The 19596-nt window shown below is 42.2% G+C and overlaps 1 protein-coding gene across 3 annotated transcripts; it reads right to left on the bottom strand.

Annotated features, from left to right (window-relative positions):
* Positions 1–721: 721 nt before the first annotated feature.
* Positions 722–8073, bottom strand: LOC131233959 (5-methyltetrahydropteroyltriglutamate--homocysteine methyltransferase 2). Of its 3 annotated transcripts, none has more exons than XM_058230853.1 (15): positions 7912–8073; positions 5785–6138; positions 5559–5646; positions 4788–4915; positions 4506–4697; positions 4215–4417; positions 3971–4134; positions 3260–3340; positions 2995–3161; positions 2800–2905; positions 2467–2717; positions 1908–1980; positions 1677–1805; positions 937–1294; positions 722–902 (listed from the first exon to the last, which is right to left on the bottom strand). In XM_058230853.1, exons 2-15 carry the CDS (start codon positions 6132–6134, stop codon positions 799–801), a joined length of 2394 nt encoding a protein of 797 aa, XP_058086836.1. In that variant the 5' UTR covers positions 6135–6138; positions 7912–8073; the 3' UTR covers positions 722–798. The 3 variants fall into 3 exon arrangements, with proteins under 3 accessions (XP_058086836.1, XP_058086835.1, XP_058086838.1); XM_058230852.1 differs by having other exon boundaries at positions 722–906; XM_058230855.1 differs by having other exon boundaries at positions 722–1294.
* Between the last annotated feature and the right edge of the window lie 11523 nt (positions 8074–19596).

Here is a 19596-nt window from a genome sequence, read left to right on the forward strand (position 1 = left end):
TTCTTACCAAAGACTTTCAAATCCGCGTCCACCTCTTAGTACTTTTTTCCCTTATATGCATGTGTAAGTTATATGCACCCCAGCCCACACTCAAAAAGATGTGGGGCCCTAAACAGATGACTGCCCATGATTTCTGGCCAATCCATCCCACGAGTCTGTCCTGCATTTACCCCTAAAATCCAGCCAGGGAACACTCACGGCTTTCCTTTTTCCACACCCAAACCTAATCGCCTGTTCTTCCAAAATTCCAAAGACAACCCAATAGAAAATGAGCCATAGCAACAAAAATAAAAAAGAGCAAATATTCTATGGCCCATCCACGACAGTTAGGGCAAATTTGGACGCAGGGTTTTAAGCCTGCATTTTTGGTCTACATGACTATTACTCCCGCAATTGGATGGTGAAACCGGGTTTGCAAAGTGTATCCAAACACCACATCTGAAAAACGTTGGTTTTACTTAAAAGGGGATTTGAAGCCTCAAACTCCTCTTTGGAGGGCGCCTCCAAACAGCCTTACTGTGTGATAGGGAGCTTGAAAGATCAACCATCATCAAAGTGGTAAAAACTAATTCTACATGTCCCAAAATCAAATGCAATCCAACTAATTTAAAATTAAAGTATGGGTGGGAGAAACAACCAGTAAATAGCATTTCCTCGTATTCAATTGGGTGGAAGTAACAGATGGAGCAAGGCGCTCAAAACCAAAAAAAGAACAGAAGAAAAAAAAAGATTGCCTGAGAAGGCAGCAAAAATCTATGTATTAAAAACCACACTCGACTAAACACAAGCACCACCTTATTAGATAGAGATCACGAAACGTAATTTCATTTTGAATAAAACTCTTCGTTTTGGAAAGAGAACCGAAATGGGTTTGGGGAAATCCTCTCTCTCTCTCTCTCTCTCTCTCTCTCTCTCTCTCTCTCTCTCACTTGGCACTGGCGAGCTGGGTGCGGAGGAGCTTGGCGGCCGAAACCATGTTTGTGAGGGCAGGGTTGACCTCAGCATACTTGCGGGTCTTTAGCCCGCAGTCGGGGTTCACCCACAGGATGTTTGTCTCAAGGACCGCAAGCATCTTGTTGATGCGGTCAGCAATCTCCTCCGTTGATGGGATACGGGGGGAGTGGATGTCATACACGCCAGGGCCAATGCCGGCACCATACTTCACGCCCTCGCGGAAGACAGAGAGGAGCTTCTCATCAGAGCGGGAGTTCTCAATGGTGATGACATCAGCATCCATGTCAATGATTGAGTGGATGATGTCGTTGAAGTTAGAGTAGCACATGTGGGTGTGGATCTGCGCATGAAGACGATGGTGCATTAGCTCTATGAAATTGTTTAAAAAATTGATGCCGTAAAAATGCACAAGGGGATTTCAAGAACAACATGGTTAACTACCTGGTAAGTAGGGACATTTTACCAATTAGTCACATAAATACAGTTGCAAAATTACCACGCTTGTGAAATAACAGCTAAGAGCATTGTGAGAACAAATTGTGAAAATGGGATTGTAAATTGCAATCTAGTATGGTAGAATGATATAATGATCTAGAAAAGGCTTCCATTGTAGCAATACAGCTGTTGGTGGGGTCACAAAATGTGCATGTGGGCATTCCAAGAATAAATGGTATGGATGGTTTGCAGATACTCTATCTCATGGGCGGAAGAAGGAAAAGAACCTGGGTAGTGTCTTTGACACCGCAGTTGGTGATCCGGAAGGAGTGGACGGCCCAATCCAAGTAGAATGCTTGTTCAGACTTCCGCAGAGGCAAGCCCTCTCTCAATGCAGCCTCATCAATTTGGATAACCTGCACAGGGCCCAAAAAGACAAAAGCATGAACTTGAGATTGGTTCTTTCATGAATGTAACTCTTAAATCTTAAGATAATAAAAATATTTAAGTATACAAACCTGAATACCAGCAGTTTCAAGATCCTCGACTTCATCCTTGATGGCCAAAGCAATCTGGTAGCAAGTCTCGAATCTGATCATATTCACCAATCATGTTAAATATATACCACCAAAATCAGTTAAAAAATTAGGACACATGCATGTTAGATTGAGCATTTCCTTGGAGCCCAACAGACTCCAGACTGGGACCATGTTAGAGCATTTGCTCGGCCCACCTTTCGGTGATTCAAATCATTCAAATGGCAGGACCCATGGTGGATGGGAGATGTCCACAAAACTCCAGACGGTGATCCTCACACCACCAATTAGGCCAATGTTAAACATGGAGCATTAGTTGTAATCGTCCATAGACATCAGATGGCCAAGGTCAATGTAATAGGATAGGTACCAGAGCATGGCTCCTCCCATGTTGTGGCTCACCAGCAGGTAATGTTAACAAGAAGCTGATCTGGGTGGTCCCTGAAGGCCTGAACAAAACTGCACTGCTCCTTTCGATCACGTTACCTCTAGATGAAAATGGGAAAAACACAGATAGCAGCATGTACACAACCAGGCTTACCTTGGTTGATCATTTCTAACAAACGACCAATTGAGGATAGTGACTGGACCCGTCAACATTCCCTTCATGGGGCGAGGGGTCATGCTCTGAGCCATGGAGGACCAGAACACAGTCATGGCCTTGGGGCGGCTCACATCACCGTAGATGATGGGTGGCTTGACGCAGCGGGAGCCATAGGATTGCACCCAACCATTGACTGTGAAGGCAAATCCCTGCAACTGCTCCCCGAAGTACTCAACCATGTCATTCCTCTGCATAAGAAGAATATGTTTAGAAAGGAAAATAAGGCAGCATTCCTATTTTTATACAAATAAGCTGGCAGAATGAGCACACCTCAGGCTCTCCATGGACCAAGACATCAATGTCAAGCTCTTCCTGCAGCTTGACGACCTTGCTGATCTCCTCCTTGATGGCCTTCACATATTCCTCTTCTGAGATTCTGCAATTCAAGAGCAGGAAATTACAGTATGAACATGGCAGTTATTAAAGAGAACAATCTAAAACTGATTTCAACCACAGAGCACCCACTTGTTTGCCTTGTATTCTCGGCGCACTCTCCTAAGATCCATGGTTTGGGGGAATGACCCAATGGTGGTGGTCGGGAGGATCGGAAGGTTGAGCTTCTTCTGCTGCGCATCCAACCTGGCGCTGACATTTGTAGCTCGGCGGTGATCAGAGCCCCTCAAAGCAGCAGCCTGAGAACCAAAATGATGTGTTTGATAAGTAACTGTTTGGTTTATTCTGGACAGGTGACAATGAGACTAAAAGAAACCAGATTCTGCAGAGAACTTACAGCTGTTTGAACTGCCTCATTGTTCACCCTTGGGGAGGATTTCCTAGAAGCCTGAGCAGCAGCATTGGCTGAGAAGAATGCCTGAAGATGATGACAAATGGTGAGAAACTGAGATAATGCAAATGACCTTCATTTTAGACACAAGGGGTTAGTTTGGCTTTCAAACTTCCGATATCAAGTCCAAACTCCAATCTACAAATCGTCCATATATCAGGGATGGAGTTTTTCATTTACCCAACCAAGTTGAGATCAGAAGCTAAAGACAAATTTCCAAACCAGTTCCAAGTCTTGGAGCCTTACTGCACTCAATGCTAAAATTTAGCAATGGAGGACCAATGGTTAATAAGACAATATGGCACCTGTGCGCAGGATTCAGCATGCTCATCAGGTGAGCCCTGGTCATCGGATGGGCCAAACATGCATGCCCAATATGGAGCGTTGGTTAATCTTTATCAACCATCCATTTCAGCATGCATACATGGCCCACCTGATGATTGGGTAATATTTTGGACCACAATATTAACAACCCAAAATTCACAAACTTGCCACATTGGCTTGTGTGGAGGTGAGTAGAATTTGTAATCTGACTATCGCGAGTGGCCATCACATTTCTCTAGACAGAGAACAACTAGTTCTATAAGATGGGTAATTCTGGGAACGTCTAGTACTTTAAGATAAGAAGATTTCGTAGCACAAGGATGTCAGACATACCACATCCTTCTGACCAGCCAATGCCTTCGCCAAGGCATTGACTTCAACTACTTTCTGAGCTGCAAATGCCAGCCATGACTTGATCTCATTGTCCAGCTTGGTCTCGTTTACCAGATCAACGGCAGTGTGAAGGAGAGAGCACGAGGTAGAGACGACCAGGTGGTCTGTGGAACAAATAGAAAAACAGCAATTAGCCCATTTCCACGCTGATGGGGATCAAGAAAATGAATGCACGGCCATGTACCTTTCCCCACGATGGCCTCAAGAGCCTGCAAAGTGCTGAGGGAAGCAGCCAAATCATTGGCCCAAATGTTCCTTCCATCAACAACTCCAGCAAAGAGGAATTTGTTCGATGGGAATCCAGCACTCTTGATCAAGTCAAGGGTCTTGGTTCCACGCACCAGATCAAATCCAAGCCCAGTGATGCCCTTCAAAGAAGTAACAGTCCTGAAACAGATAAAGAAAATCATGGACTTGATGAGTAAGATACTTCATAGATCACTACCTCTGCAAAATGTATGTGATCCATCCTTACTTGTAGGCCTCAGCAGGAACATCAGCAAAGTAGGTTTCAATGACCGCATTGAGGCCAGAAAGACATGATTCAAGCTCGGCATAGGCATGAGTGAATGCTTGCAATTGCTGAGCATCGAGATCCATAACAAGTGTGGGCTCATCAAACTGAATCAATGAAGCACCAGCTGCTTTCAATTCAGCCACGACCTCCCTGCACGTTATTCAACTTCAGATTTTAGAAAATTGGAGATTGGGAGAAACCTAGGAACCTTGAAATTTCATTTGAGTTTTGAATCCTTACTTATAGACTGGAAGAATACTTCCCAACAACGAGAGAGTAGAGAAGGATTTTTCCACACCCTTTGCAGGTTTCGACAGCAACAAGTAAGAGACAGGACCAATGAGGACTGGAACAGTGTCAATCCCTAGCTGCATCAGATGTAAAATAAAAGGAGAATGAGCAAAGAAAAATCACACGCATCTAAACAAACACAGAAATGCATTACAATGGACTCTGGCTTGACAAGATCACATCAGCAAATAAAGGCACAGGTCCAGCAAATCCCTTAAGTTTCCCATTCATTAAGGTCTCTCAATCGCATCTTAGTAAGGGAAAAGAATTGTTAACATCATAAATTATCAAATGCCCAGAAAGTTTCTTAACCTCTCTCTAGATTGCTTGTTAATATCTTCTTTTTCAAGTGTGTGAATTTAGATGTTGTTCAGGCATAGTGAAACCTTTTACAGGTAGCTGACACCTTTAATTGATCATGTTACACTTCCCAACATGAGGGAAAGGTAAACCCACTCAGCTACTAGGGTTTTGCTACAGCCACTATGCATATGTTCTAGTGGGTGCATGTTAAACACCCCTAGCATTTTCAATGCACATTTTGGTTTCTCCAATTTATAAAAAAATCAGCTATTTTTCTTGTCTTTCCCTAAACATCTCTAAGGTTGGGCATTGATATCAATTCAATGATTTTCTTTTTTTCAGTTCCATCTTTTCTTTAATATTTTCTTGTAATAAAGTAACAAAGGTTAAAAAGAATTGAACAACAGGATCACATACCGCCCTTGCCTCCTTGTATTCATCCACTGCCTTGTGTGAAGCATAGGAGAACTTCATGTCAGGTCCCAACTCGGGCACAATGAAATGGCTGCATCAAATAGTGTAAATATCAACCACAAGAAAATGACTGGAAAAAAATTACAAGCAATAGAATTTCATTTATATCAGCTAGAAATAAGTGAAAGTTCAAATAATGCAGCTAGGTTCGGAGAAGTCAGTGACTTACTAGTTGGTGTCGAACCACTTGGTCATTTCCATAGCTGGCAGAGTGGCGTTCCCCCTAGCCATGGAGAAGTAGACATCGAACCCAATCTCTCCGCCAGTCCAGCCATATCTGGGAGGAACAGCCCCAAGCATTGCGGTGGTATCAAGAACTTGGTCATAGTACGAGAAGGTGTTGCTAGGAATGTATTTGATCCCAGCATCGGTCATCTGTTTCCAGATGGATGACCTAAGATCTGCAGAGACTTTCTGCAAATCACCGGCACTGCTCTTCCCATCCCAGAAAGATTCCAATGCAAACTTGAGCTCTCTCTTTGGCCCCATGCGAGGATATCCAACAATGTGTGATGCCATTGTGCTGGTTCAGAAGATATCAATCAAAGGTCAGGCTCTCTCAAATGGCACAGGTAACTAATGGTATATAAAGCATAACATTCAAAGGCATTTTCAAATCTTTATGACAAGATAAAATGAGGGAACAAAACTAAACAGTCATTATTAAAACTGGATAACTGATGCCTCATAATACAAAAGCAAATCCATAATCACAACTAAGCTACAAAGTTTGGATTTGGGAAAATTCAGCTAGGAATTATTTGAAATTCAGAGAGAGAGAGCAAAATCTATGGAAAGATTGACAATTAAATGAGAAATAAAAATCATTGTTAGCTTTTTCTCCTTCTAATTTATAAATAATTATCGGGTATATATTAATCAGATATTCTTTTTTAAGAATTTACTGAATAAATTTAATATTATTCCATATTTAGCTGAGCATTCATGAAAGGAAGAAAAAAAAAGGTTTCCTTTGTTTTTCTGAAAAATTTGGAAATAAATTTGCGAGTCTTTTTAGAAATAATGCTGAATTTTTACGACTGTGATTAGAAGAATGAATGTGTGATTTCGTTCAAATTGCCCATGATACTTGCACAAAAAGGGCTTCATATTCCAACAGAAAAAAGAAGAAAGCAGATAAAACACACCAACAGGTTACAACATAGCAGCAAGAATGCAACGAAGCAGTGAATCTTTTTGTTGAGGAAAAAATTCCAGACAGTCCAGACGGAAAGAAAGGATGAGAAAGATTCAGAACTATACAATAGAGAATAAAGAACGAACACCACATCTACAAATAATATTCAGACGGGAGTGTACTACGAAATGAGTTTGCCACAGAAAGTACACACAGAATCATATACATTAATCCAAACTGGAAGGACCCCACCATGAATGGATTATAGCCTTAATCTGTTCATCAAATGTATAATGTCCATCCACAATGGGGTCCATGATTTGTGGACGCTCTGGATTGTTGTACATGTATGAAATGTGTATTGCAGGTGTTGCCAACACTCTGTAAGTGTAGATCTGCAAGCTAAAACTCGATTGTGCCATAATAACAAACACAAAACCACGAATTCAAAAGATCTGCTAAGTTAAATGAACGAACTAGAGCTAATACATGCAACAGAAATCAAATCTGATTTTATCTGAACTGTGAAGCACGGAAAGCTACAAATCAGAGAAACAAAGACAACCATAGATCCAGAAAACATTAAAAAAAAAAATAAATCCAACGGAATGAAATCGATATAGCTAGATCCAGCGCTTCTAAGCAGCTTTTGAGCCAGATATATAAGTCTTGACATATCCAGATCCGAATCTACGGCTTAAAAACACAGATCGGCAAAGAAAACAGCATAAAAAGGAGAAAATTCGAAGTAAAGGTAAAAATAAGAACAAATCAAGTATCCACCATTGAAAAGAACAAACTCAAAACGCACTACCAGAAGATCTTTCAGGAAACGAAGAAATCCAACGAGATCACGTAAATGAGCAGATCTGCAGTCTAATGCCTGAAACCTCGAGAAAAACGAATCCGAAGCTTGAAAAAGAGCAGAAAAACAGTAAATCTTCCAACAAATCGAAGAAGTGAGAAGAAGTTCATGTAAAGAGAGTCTAGATCAGATCTAGACCGTTAAGTCACGAGAAAAACGCGAAGAAATGCAGCACTGACCAGAAGAGCCCCTGAAAAGCAAATCGAGGCGGAAAAACGAGGATATGGGAAGAAAGCAGAAGTAAATAACGGGAAAATCCGAAACGAGAGGAAGAAAGAGCGGATAAAGCATACCGTTTCGGAGAAAGAACCGGGAAGCTTTGGACTGCTTCTATACGAGAGAGGGTAGGGAGAGGAGAGAGAAGAGAGGCACGAGTGAGATATAACGAGTTTCCTGGCCTTTATATAAAAGAGAGGAGCAAACCTAGATCTGCAATCTTTTGTTATTTTTCGAACGCGGATTGCGTCCTACCACCGCCCGTCTCCAGTTACGAACGGGCAGGAGCTTTGAGTGACCACCGTGATGTATGGGTTTTATCCATACCTTCCATTCATTTTTCCGTATGATTTCAGGACTACTTTTTAAATTTAGGAAAATCCAACAATCAGTTGGACCACACCACAGGAAGCAGCAGTGATAATGATTATCACCGTTGAAACTTTTCTAGGGCCCAACGTGATGTTTATTTTCCATCCAACCTATTCATAAAGTTACATGGAACCGGATGAAGAGAAAACATAAATATCAGTTCGATCCAAAACTTCTGTGGCCCCCATATAAAATTTCAACGGTAAAAGTTTAATCCCAATTGTGTGGTCCATATATGTCTTGTATTTTCCTAGTTTTAAGTATTATGTCCTTAAATGATACGAAAAAAATAATGGACGGTATGGATAAAACTCATACATCACGGTAACTACTCAAACATCCTGCCCGTTCCCAGCTGGAGACGGGGCGGGGGTAGGACGCAATCTGCGTTCGTGTTTTTCTCTCAAGGGTGGTTTGGTACTCGGCAAGACTATGTTTAAATGATAGTTCTTCTTCGCTTTTATTTTTTTCCCTTACACACCCCCCCAATTGTTGTCAGAAGCTCTGTAGGGCCACAGAGATTCCCGCGACAAATCCACTCCGTCCATCAGTTTTATAAGATCATGGTAGCACAAGAGTACAAAAATGATTTGGTTATAAAAATCATGTAGGCCATACCACACGAAATAGTGAGGATTGAACACCCACCATTGGAACCTTTGTGGGTGCCGCATAAGTTTTGTATCAGGATGATATTTGTCCCTGCAGTTTATCTGAGTGGTAGTAACCGTATGAACGGTTTGGATGGCATATGAACATCATGGTCAGCTTGAGGACGGCTTCAATGGTGGAAGTTTCCCTTCCAACTGTCTCCTTTGGTGTAGCCCACCTAAGTTTTGGATGTCTGATTTTTATATTTTTGTCCTATCATCGTTTCTCAAAACTGATGGAGGGAGTGGATTTGTCACAGGCATCTCTATGGGCTCCACACAGCTTCCGACAACAGGGGGACCGGCGATCAGCAGCCACCCAGGGATCACTCAACACTAGCAAAGTCTTATTATACGGAGCATATCTGTGACGCCTCCAGTAGAAAATACATCTTCACATGATCGTAGATTCGTCAGGTGTCCTGCAAAACTGATGGATGGAGTGGATTTGTCACGGCCATTTCTGTGGGTTCCACACAGCTTCTGACAAGAGGTGCAGAGAATCAGCAGCCACCCAGGGATCACCAAACATCAGCAAAGTCCTATTATACAGAGCTTATTTATGCCGCCTCCCGTAGAAAATACATCTTTATATGATGGTAGAACACTAGAACGGCTTCTATTTGAACAGTAAAAATAGGGATGGTTTTTTTTATTTTTTTATTTTTTATTCTAACACACACTCCGCCGTAGTGAGATTTCACCACCGATGGATACTTGAACCCTTGACCGGGTGTTGGAACTCTTGGGAGTCTACCACCGGATTGGTTACTGCTTAGTGTAATATACATAATTTTGGGAAGAGCTCGCTCATAAAAATACAATATCTAAAAGAATTTGACTAGTAATAAGTTTCTTTTACTCGACATGACTCCGCCCAAATGACGTCAGATTCGGCGGATTGGTTGGGCTGGGAGCAGATTAGGTGCACCCCGACCTCCAAGATGGTGCGGCCATTACTGTCGGGCCCACGTTGATGTATGTTTTCTATATCCACATCGTCCATCAGTTCTCCCGGTCATTTTAGAGCATGAGCCAATTCTTAGGTAGACCATACTTTAGGGAATAGCGATGATTGAGCATTAATAAACCACAAAAGTTTTGGATCAAGCTTATATTTGTTTTATCCGTTTATGTGACCTTATCAACCGGTTGGATGGCAAATAAAAATTACCAAAATCTTATAGTGGGCCCTAGAAAGTTTCTACTAGTAGGACCTTCCATCACCATTGTTTCCTATAGCATGGGTCACTTGAGATATAATTTTTTTAATTTTAATTTTGTGTTCATGCACTAAAACGATCAAGTAAAATGGATGGACAATACCTCTATAAAATTCATACATCAAGGTAGACCCTACGGTACGAGCCACATCATCTTTGATGAAGCCAGGGTCGCACCTAATCCACTCCCGATTGGGATAACTCAGGCTAAAGTGCCTTAACTCTAGCCCAACCCAAAAACTAAGAAGGCCACACACGCCTAGCCCAAGCCCAGTCCAAAGCCGGGCGAGGCTTCTCAGGCCATTGCCACCCCTACGTGTGAGAGCCCATCCACCGACAAGGAGAGTGTGCACGTGAGGCACGGTGCATTCCCACGAGGCAGCGTTTTTCCATACTCACAAGGGCTCCTTTACTTTATCAATTTCACAAGCTTCATTTGATATTATCTGTTGTCGTTGAGGCAGTTTTCTTATTATTTCATTTACTATTAATATAAATTGAGATTATTATTATTGTTGTTATTATTTTTGGCGTGGTAAGAGGATTTTCTGAGAAAGTTGGTGGAGGGAGTTGGTGGGAGAGTAGTGGTGGTACACGCCTCCCCCACCAGCTTACTCAAATGGGAGAGATCTCCTTTTCTGCAATAGCATGGCAAAACTACAAAAATGCCATTGAAATTGATGAGGTGGCTGAGTAGGTGAGGTGGGCCATGTTCCACGATTGTGTAAAATAAATGTTTGCTAGGCATCAGTATGCAACACAGATGTATAAAAAGATTGTACTACGATGCTAGTTTTGCACCATTTGAAAAATGGCCGTGACACTTCACACGTACACACGGAGTAGGTGGACAGACCGTCTACATAGAGCTTAGTCGAAAAGTTAATTGCACTGAAAAAAGAACGATGTCAACTACCTATTTTATTTTAAAAAAAATTCTAATTGGGAACACTCAATATTTTATGTTTGACCGTTAATTGGATGGTCAGGGTTGCTTGATTTGGGTGATTTTAGAGACGTGCATCATCAATAATAGCACGGACAATTCGGATGGTTTAGATAGTTGTAAGTGTGCCGATGCCATGTGTTGGACATGAGCCTTTGGTGCTCACTTGTGGGCAACTGTTGGTAGGTGGGTCCAACGCAATTGTTCCTCGTAATGATTTCAGCTGTACATCATATGGCTTTAAAAAAAAAAAAAAAAAAAAAAAAATCCCTAAATACAAATGAGAAATTATTGTAATAAGGCCAGAGGGTTTGAATGTGATGGGAATAAGCTATGCCATATTCCAATTCTTAATTTTATTGATTCCTGCTACTATAAAAAGAGGCATTCTTAGGTGGTAGATATCCCAGTAATTTTTTACGAGAGAAAATTAAAAGGAATAGTAAAAGAATATCAATTGGTCATTAGGCTACCTCTAGATTGTATAAGCTATTAATGGTAGTAGTTTTTTAGATCATTGGACATGGACAGTCCATATTCAGCTTTTTGCGAATGTCATTAAGATTGTGTAGATAACATCAGTCTTATGGTCCACCCATCCATGCTTATCAAAGTGGTATTAAAGCTGTTTTGGCATATCTCTAATTTATATAAATTGATTATAACACAATAAACTTTTTAATACTCGAGTATTGAAAGTCCTTAGGTGTTACTAAGTAAATTAAATTGATAAAGTACATATGTGTGTGAACACATATAACCTGCATAACTTACACTAACTGAATTCGGGAATTCCAAACTTAATAAAACTTTGAAAGACCTTATGATACACTAATTGAACAGTACATTATCAGTTTTGGGACCCAGATCACAATATCCATCATCCATCAGGCCCACAACTCTCCATAGGATGATTTGTTGCTTGATCACATTGATCAGATCATCTGATTTTGAAACTGACCACACAATTTCGCCCAAACTGACGTAGAGACACCTCAGACAATCGAGGGAACAATCTAAAATGATATGGGAGTGATCCTACAATTAATTGTGTTAGTTACAATAAACAATAAATGGTTAAAAATACACATCATGTGGCCCATTTCAGGGTTGGATCCACCTCATATTTATGTACCCGGTCCAACTGGTGCTGATTGAGGTGATAGTCAGATCTAATCATCCATGTGGCCCAAAATGAGCCCCATAAAAATTAAAAGAAAAATATATAAAAAGAAAATTTAAGTTAAACCAAGTCAGAATGGTTGACCGGGTATTGATCAGAAGATTGAAAGAAGATGAGGCTTCTTCCTCTTCCTTGTTTTTCCTACACCGTGAATTCAAACTGAATGAGCAGAGTCTGTTCAAAAGTGGGCCACTACCATCATCCGATTGGATGATTTGGACTGTCCATGTCGCAGCTTCGATGTCACATTCGATGGCATCGAGCTTCCATCGAAGAGTCCAGATAAAATTGGAAAACTGTCCAGCAACAAACTTTCGAATTTGCTTATTTTCTTGATGTCATCGAACCTCCTTCGATGAGATTAAACTTGGCTTTGATGGCATTAAACATGTCATCGATGAAACTAAAGAATGCACAATTATGTCTAACAACAAAATCTTATTTTTCATGATTTTAGCGATGGGATCAAAATGGCTTCGATGGCATTGAAGATGTCATCAAATTGTCGAATTTTGTACTTCCAATTTTCTGCAATTTGTCCCCTCGATTTTCTTCCTTCTTTCTTCACTAGGTTTCTTTGGATCTTGGGTTCTTGAATTCTTTAATGTTGACCTCTATAGATTCAATCATTCACTTGGTAATTCTTTGAACACTAAATTCATGCTTTAAACATACTTTTCTTATTGGCTCTCGAAATTACCTTATAAGAGAAAACATATGTAATTAGATCAATTAAATACACTCATGTTCATAAAACCAATGTATAACAATGGAAAAATATACAATATTTCACTCTTAACAGCAATAGAAACCCAATGTATATGACTAAAAATCCCAAGAACTAGGTTCAATAGGTAACAAGTTGCTTTGAGTGGTTAGATATCCACACTACAAGCGAATAAATTAAGAGCTACATTCCTATAATGTTGCAATGTAAAGACCTACGATGAAAATATGTAAGACAATGTCCTAAATGAGCTTTATAACCATGATACAGTGAAATGTTTAGCTATAGGTACATTTTATATCAGCTCACCTATATGAGTGTGGAAGTGGAGCCATTTCCTATAAGAATCGGGGCATTATCTAAGACACTTATAAAATTGGGATAAAGCATAACCATAAAGTATTATCTTAGTGAGAATTTTGAGTTGTCTCCTTGTCCTAGGGTGTAGGCTCTTTCCTTTGTTGTGCTTATATAATTCTTCATGTATCGGCCCATTGAAAGTATGAAAATCTTTCTTAATCTTCCAAAAAAATGTTGTGTGTAATATGCGTGGGTTGTCATTGTGAGGGATAGTTTAAAACTATGTGTTGTTACCACCTGAAAAATCAAATATGTTTACACTTTGGAAGGTTCGAATCTCGATGGGATCGAATGGCCTTTCAATTCTATTGAAAGAACCATTAACTAGCCATTTTATAGTTGTTTTAACACAATTTGTATAAAATGGGCATTCATTTTTTGGACATATGGATGGGTTTATGGTACAATAGAAGCCTAAGTGATTCCCCACTCATATCCCTCATTTTAAGACTCTAATCCAATGACAAGTCTTCTTCTTGAGCTTTATCACTCTAATGAGGATTCCAACCTTGATTATGAAGATGAACTTGATCTCTACATTATTCTAGAGATTAGACTTGAACCTATAGTCAAATCCTTATCTAAATTCCTTAAAACACACATCTAGGCGAATTTTTCATTGGAAAGCAACTATCTTTTTAGTTATATGAGGTTCTACCATCCTCCTATTACCTTGGTCACCTCATTGAGCTTCGCATGTAAGGTATTTATTCATGGAGTTGAACCGTCGGCATCGATGAATGTGGGAGAAATTAAGAAGCTTATTCAAGTACGAGAGAACATAAAAGAGGCATCTCAAGAAGCTGCTACAAAAAGGGCTCAATCTGTTAAGTAAGGTTGTCATTTGTTAGAGTAAATTTCATACTCCATTGTATAGGATTGAGTGTAGAGTTTGTGACCAAAACCTGAATAGGTACTTGTGTAGGACCTACGTTCTTTTATAGGACCGAATTCACTAGACACAGGTGCATACGTGTTAATCTCAAAGGGAGTCTCCGGTAGAAGTGTACGTAGGGCCTTGGATTAGGACCACATTTACTGGACACGCATGTGTATGTGTTAGTTTCCATGGGGAGCCTTCAGCAGGAGTGTACATAGGGCCTTGGATTAGGACCACTAGTAGTTGTTGGTTAGTCGATAGAAAATCAACTAAAGACTTTTGTAGGAGCCACCGACACAGGTGGAAACGTGTTCCTTCGATACGGAGTGTATGTATAAGTTAATGGTTAACCTATGAGAAATCATTGTAAAGGTTAGAGGTAAACCTAATTAAAAACCTTCGATAGTGAAATTTCAGTACAGTCGACGAGAGTGCGTCCGCCAGGAGTGAAGTAGACAAGTAGCTGAACCACTATATGTAAAGCCCGTATCTTAGGCCGTACCGTTCCTTAGACTTCCGTGATTTTCCCTGTTGAATTCCGGCAACCCATGACCTGTAATCGGCGTTTGTGCGCGACCTTAAGTCGCATCTTATAGATCTATGTCGACTCGACTCGAAACTTATACCCTAGCGACCGCGTTGTCATCGTGGTTCTAACGCCGTGTCTCGCGTGCCGATGCGATACTTAGGCCAGGAGTTGTGGGCCTGCGTATATTCTGAAGAAACACCACGCGTTGCAAATTCAGAGAGAATCTCTACCATCTATTATATCAATCAATCAAGTACACATCCCATCACAAGTCAAGTACCAACCCATACCCTACCCATCTCTCTCCCATTCCCAAAGTCAACTCTCTCTCTCTCTGTCACGCCCCAAACTCGGAAACCGGGCTCACAAAATTCCCGATCGCCGAATCTGGCGCCGACAGCCTCCGTAGAACCCCATTCTCGGCTCCCAGCACCCATTCGCCAGGTTCCGATCCTGGGATGCTAGAAGGAGGATTTTCAACATCAGTTTGATTCGTAATAAGCATAACCAAAGGCATAACCCACAAACAACAACCAAAAACTCCATCACATTTCCACTATAATCAAAAACTTTACAAGTACAATGAGCATAAGGGAAATACAATGAAGATAGACCAAAACTCCAAAAGAAGATCAGCCACGCGTCCAAGCCTCAGCGCTGCTGCGATCCAACGTCACCTGCACGCAACGGTCGTGCATAAGCTTATAGAAAGCTTAGAGGGTGGTGAAAGTGTATGCTCAAGGTGATAATGTAGTCATGCAGTATCAGAGTAATACGAAAAATGCTAATGAATGCTAAGAATCCCATTAGCCGTACCAAGGCCATGCGGTGTAAAGAATGATGTCGGCCATACCAAGGCCATGCAATGCAAAATGCAAGTCAAGCATACAAATCCTCATCTAAGTCCACATGTCAATACGGCTCAAATCTGGAATATCACAAGGGTCTAGTACACTCCAAGCCAGATTGCCGCCTCATCGCGCGCAATAAGGTGAGTGGAAAAGACCTCACTATCCGCCTGCCAATATCGGGCTCGGCTCGTCAATAGCGGACCCATTCCTCGAGCTGGTCAGACTCAGCCTAGCATTGCCCCCTACTCTCGGGCGGGTAAGGCCGCACCCCCTTCCAACCGACCACGACACAGTGGAAAGCGCAACCGTCTGGTAATCGGCACCCAGCGCTCATGCACCCACTCGGTCTAGACGTTGGAGCAACCTCCTGGTACCATAAGGGTTTAGGGACTTTCACCCAGGGATATCTATCGCACCCCATGTAGAACAGTATTTTCGGTATCCAATCCTGCCAACCACGATACGTCTGTGGAGGCTACGGCCCTGATGTCGCTAGGGCGTACAGTAACTATACCACACAATGCGAATGCATGAATCACACTATTCAGTCATGCAGCAAATCCTGCGCATATCGTGCGCTCATGTAGGGCAACACCCCCTGTACGGGAGCCCCTAAACAATCTGCCCGAAGGCTATGCTATGATCAGTCATTTCTCATATCAAGCATACGTATGATGCATATGATCATGAATCATGGAATTAAATATGTTATACGGGGTGGATGATGTTCATAATGAAGATGGGCCTAGACGGCCTACACATTACACATATGGGCCTAACAGTGGGCCCAAGGGAAAGTCATAATGCGGACATTTAACCACACTACACTTACAATGTGGACGTCAAACCAACATTGCTCCCAAGGCACGACTGCCACAAATATCATTTCATAAGTTATTTTGGGATCACACATTGCAATGGACCTTAGGTACATCCATTGGGCCCTTAAATACATCAAATTAGCCAAATCATATGGGCCTTAATTCATTAAGTGGGCCACACCAATGGGCCTTATGTACATTGCAATGGGCTATAACCCGGGGGCTTCAGAACATATCAAATAGGCCTAAGCTTATGGGCCTTACACGTGTCAAATGGGCCTCGACAGTTGGGCCCCATATATGCATCAAATGGGCCTACTCACATTAGCCACATTTCATCTTAATGGGCCTCGACCCATGGGCCCCTAATACATTAAATGGGCCTCGACCCATGGGCTCTATATATACATTAAAGTGGGCCTCAACCATGGGCCACACGTACTGAGGTGGGCCTTACCTATATATATCAAGGTGGGCCTCAATCATGGGCCTCAACATTAGTAAAAGTATATACATAAAATATAGTATATAATATATATAGTATATAATATATATATACATAATACATATAATATTATATGAAATATAATATAATATATATATATATATATATATATATATATATACACACACACACGCACACATCACAGTGGGCCCACACACTCACCACAGTGGGCCCACACACTCATCACAGTGGCTCCACGTCCACCGTCCAGGCGGACGGTGAGACTAAAACACTTACATCACTGTGGGCTCCATGTGGGGCCCACCATAATGTTTATAATCCATCCAGACCATTGATAAGGTCACATGGGCCCAAATGAAGGGTGAAAACAAATTTCACCTTGATCCCAAACTTCTGTGGGCCCAGGAAGGGTTTCAAAGGTAAATGTTCAATCCCACTATTTCACACGGTGTGGGCCGCCTGAGTCTTGGATCAGGCTGATTTTTGGGGTGGGCCCATGCCAGGGGGTGGCCCACCCTATGAACGGTTTAGATAGTATATAAACCGCCCAGCCCGGGCGCTGGGGCGCTGGCAGCGCTGCTGCGCTTCTGACACAGCAGCAGCGGCTGCTGTTATTTTTTTTTTTTTTTTTTTTTGATTTCCCTTTTTCTGAGGATTTTACCGGCGGGGTCCACATCCAAGCAATCCACCCCATCCAATGGCCCTCCATGGCTCTAAACAAACAAAACAAGCCCAATATTGGGCCTGTTTCGGCGTATAAAAGCAATAGGGGAGGTTTTAACGGTGAAGACCACCATTTGCTACGGTATGGCCCGCCCGAAGGTCTGATTGGTCCCATATTTCGGCTCAACGCCTAAAAGATGGTTGGGAAGGGAATGGATGGCATGGATTGAAAACATGCATCAAGGTGGGGCCTACATGAGTGGACCATTCCAAGCTTAAGGGAAAAACTTGTATTTGTGTTTCTCCCAACAGACGTCCAGCGTCCCTGGACGCTGGACTTGGCATATAGGTTGGAGGTGGGCCCTGCTTAGGTGGGCCACCAAGTGATGGGTGGCATGGAACCACACATATAAGGTGGGCCCCACTTATAAATGGTTTGGAATAAATTCTTACCTCATGGTGGGGTCCATTCAAGTGGGCCACATAATCTCATTATTACAAAAATAAAATAAATAAAATAAATAAGATAAAAGGGAGGGAGATGGAGAGTGAGACCGTGTGATGGAGGGACCCCGGCACTATGGGCCCTCCCTTGCACTAAATCATACATCGAGTGGGTCCCATTTTATGTGGCCCATTAAAATTAAATCCAACGGTGGAGATCCCTTCTCCACCAAATTAAACGGTCTAGATGACCCTAAATATACAAGAAGATAAACATCATGATGGGGTCCATGGAGGATGGCCCCGTCATGGAATGATCATGATGATCCAAGTGGGCCATCGGCCACATCTTAGGGTCCAAAGCGAGATCCAAACCATTGATCGGTTGGCCTCACTTGGTCCATCTTAAAAACGTCAAAAACTATCCTATCCAAACACCCACCGCTTGATCTTCTTGCTCCCTTGGCTTCCTTAGCTCCTTGTGCTACTCTTTGATGGAGGAAGATGGGAAATGGATGGTTGAGATGAGAGATGAAGGGGTGGGAAAGGTGGACCTCACATATGAAGTTTTCTCACCAAGGGGACTCATACGTATGGATTTTTGCTTAAGGGAGGGTTTGAAAATGAGAGAGACTTGTAAGGGAGAGAGAGAGAGAGAGTGAGATGGGTGATGGAGTGATGGGGGATGGTTTGGGTTGAAAATTGTAAAAGGAGGTATGGTTGATGTTGAAAATGGGAAAAAGAGGAGTGGTGAGGTGGAAAGAGGGTAGACTTTTGTAAAAGGTGGAGATGGGTTGTTGTACTTAAGGTATGGGATGCTTTAATGGTGGATTGATGGGACTAATTGTAGAGATTCCCTCGAAATCCGCAACGCGCGGTGTTTCTTCGGAATAAACGCTGATCGGCATCTTCTAGCCTGGGTATCGGTTCGGTGCGCAAGTCACGGCGTTGGAACCGCGGCGACGACGCGGGACCTGGCTTAGGATCGTGCGCAAACACCGAATACAGTGCGAAGGTTGCCGGAATTTGACCGGAAGGACCGCGGAAGCTAACGGAACAGTACGGATTAGGACACGGGTCTTACACACACTCTCTCTCTCTCTCTCTATCTCTCCACCCATTCCTTTCTTACATCACACATCCCTTCCTTACACCCATCCTATCCCTTTTCATCCCATCACCTCTCTCTTCTCTCTCTTTTCTCTCTTCACTCCCAAGCAAATCAAGAGGGAGCAACCGTCTAATCTTCCCATGGAAAAGCTAGGTGTGGCCCACTTCCTACCCCCTAATCTTCCATCTCCACCCTTCAATCTTCATCTTCTACATTCAAAGAGAAAGCTTAGGAGCTTAGCATTCCAAGGAGCCAAGAAGGAGCGAAATCGGTGGGTGTTCATGGCGCTAGATCTTGATTTTCATTTAGGGTCCACACGATTTTTAGGGCCCATCTTGATGTATGCATGTACATGGAGGAGCTCATAGTGGCGGAGCTCCTCCCATCTTCGCCGTTTCTTTCTCTCTCTCTATCACTCTCTTTCCCATCTAGTGGCCCAACTTGATGCATGATGTTATCCACGCCGTCCATCATCCGGACGGTGGAAATCCCACCTTGATGTATGATCCATGTCATCCAACCAAGTGGACCAAACT

The sequence above is a fragment of the Magnolia sinica genome, chromosome 18, assembly GCF_029962835.1.
Source record: "Magnolia sinica isolate HGM2019 chromosome 18, MsV1, whole genome shotgun sequence".
Taxonomy (NCBI): Eukaryota; Viridiplantae; Streptophyta; class Magnoliopsida; order Magnoliales; family Magnoliaceae; genus Magnolia; species Magnolia sinica.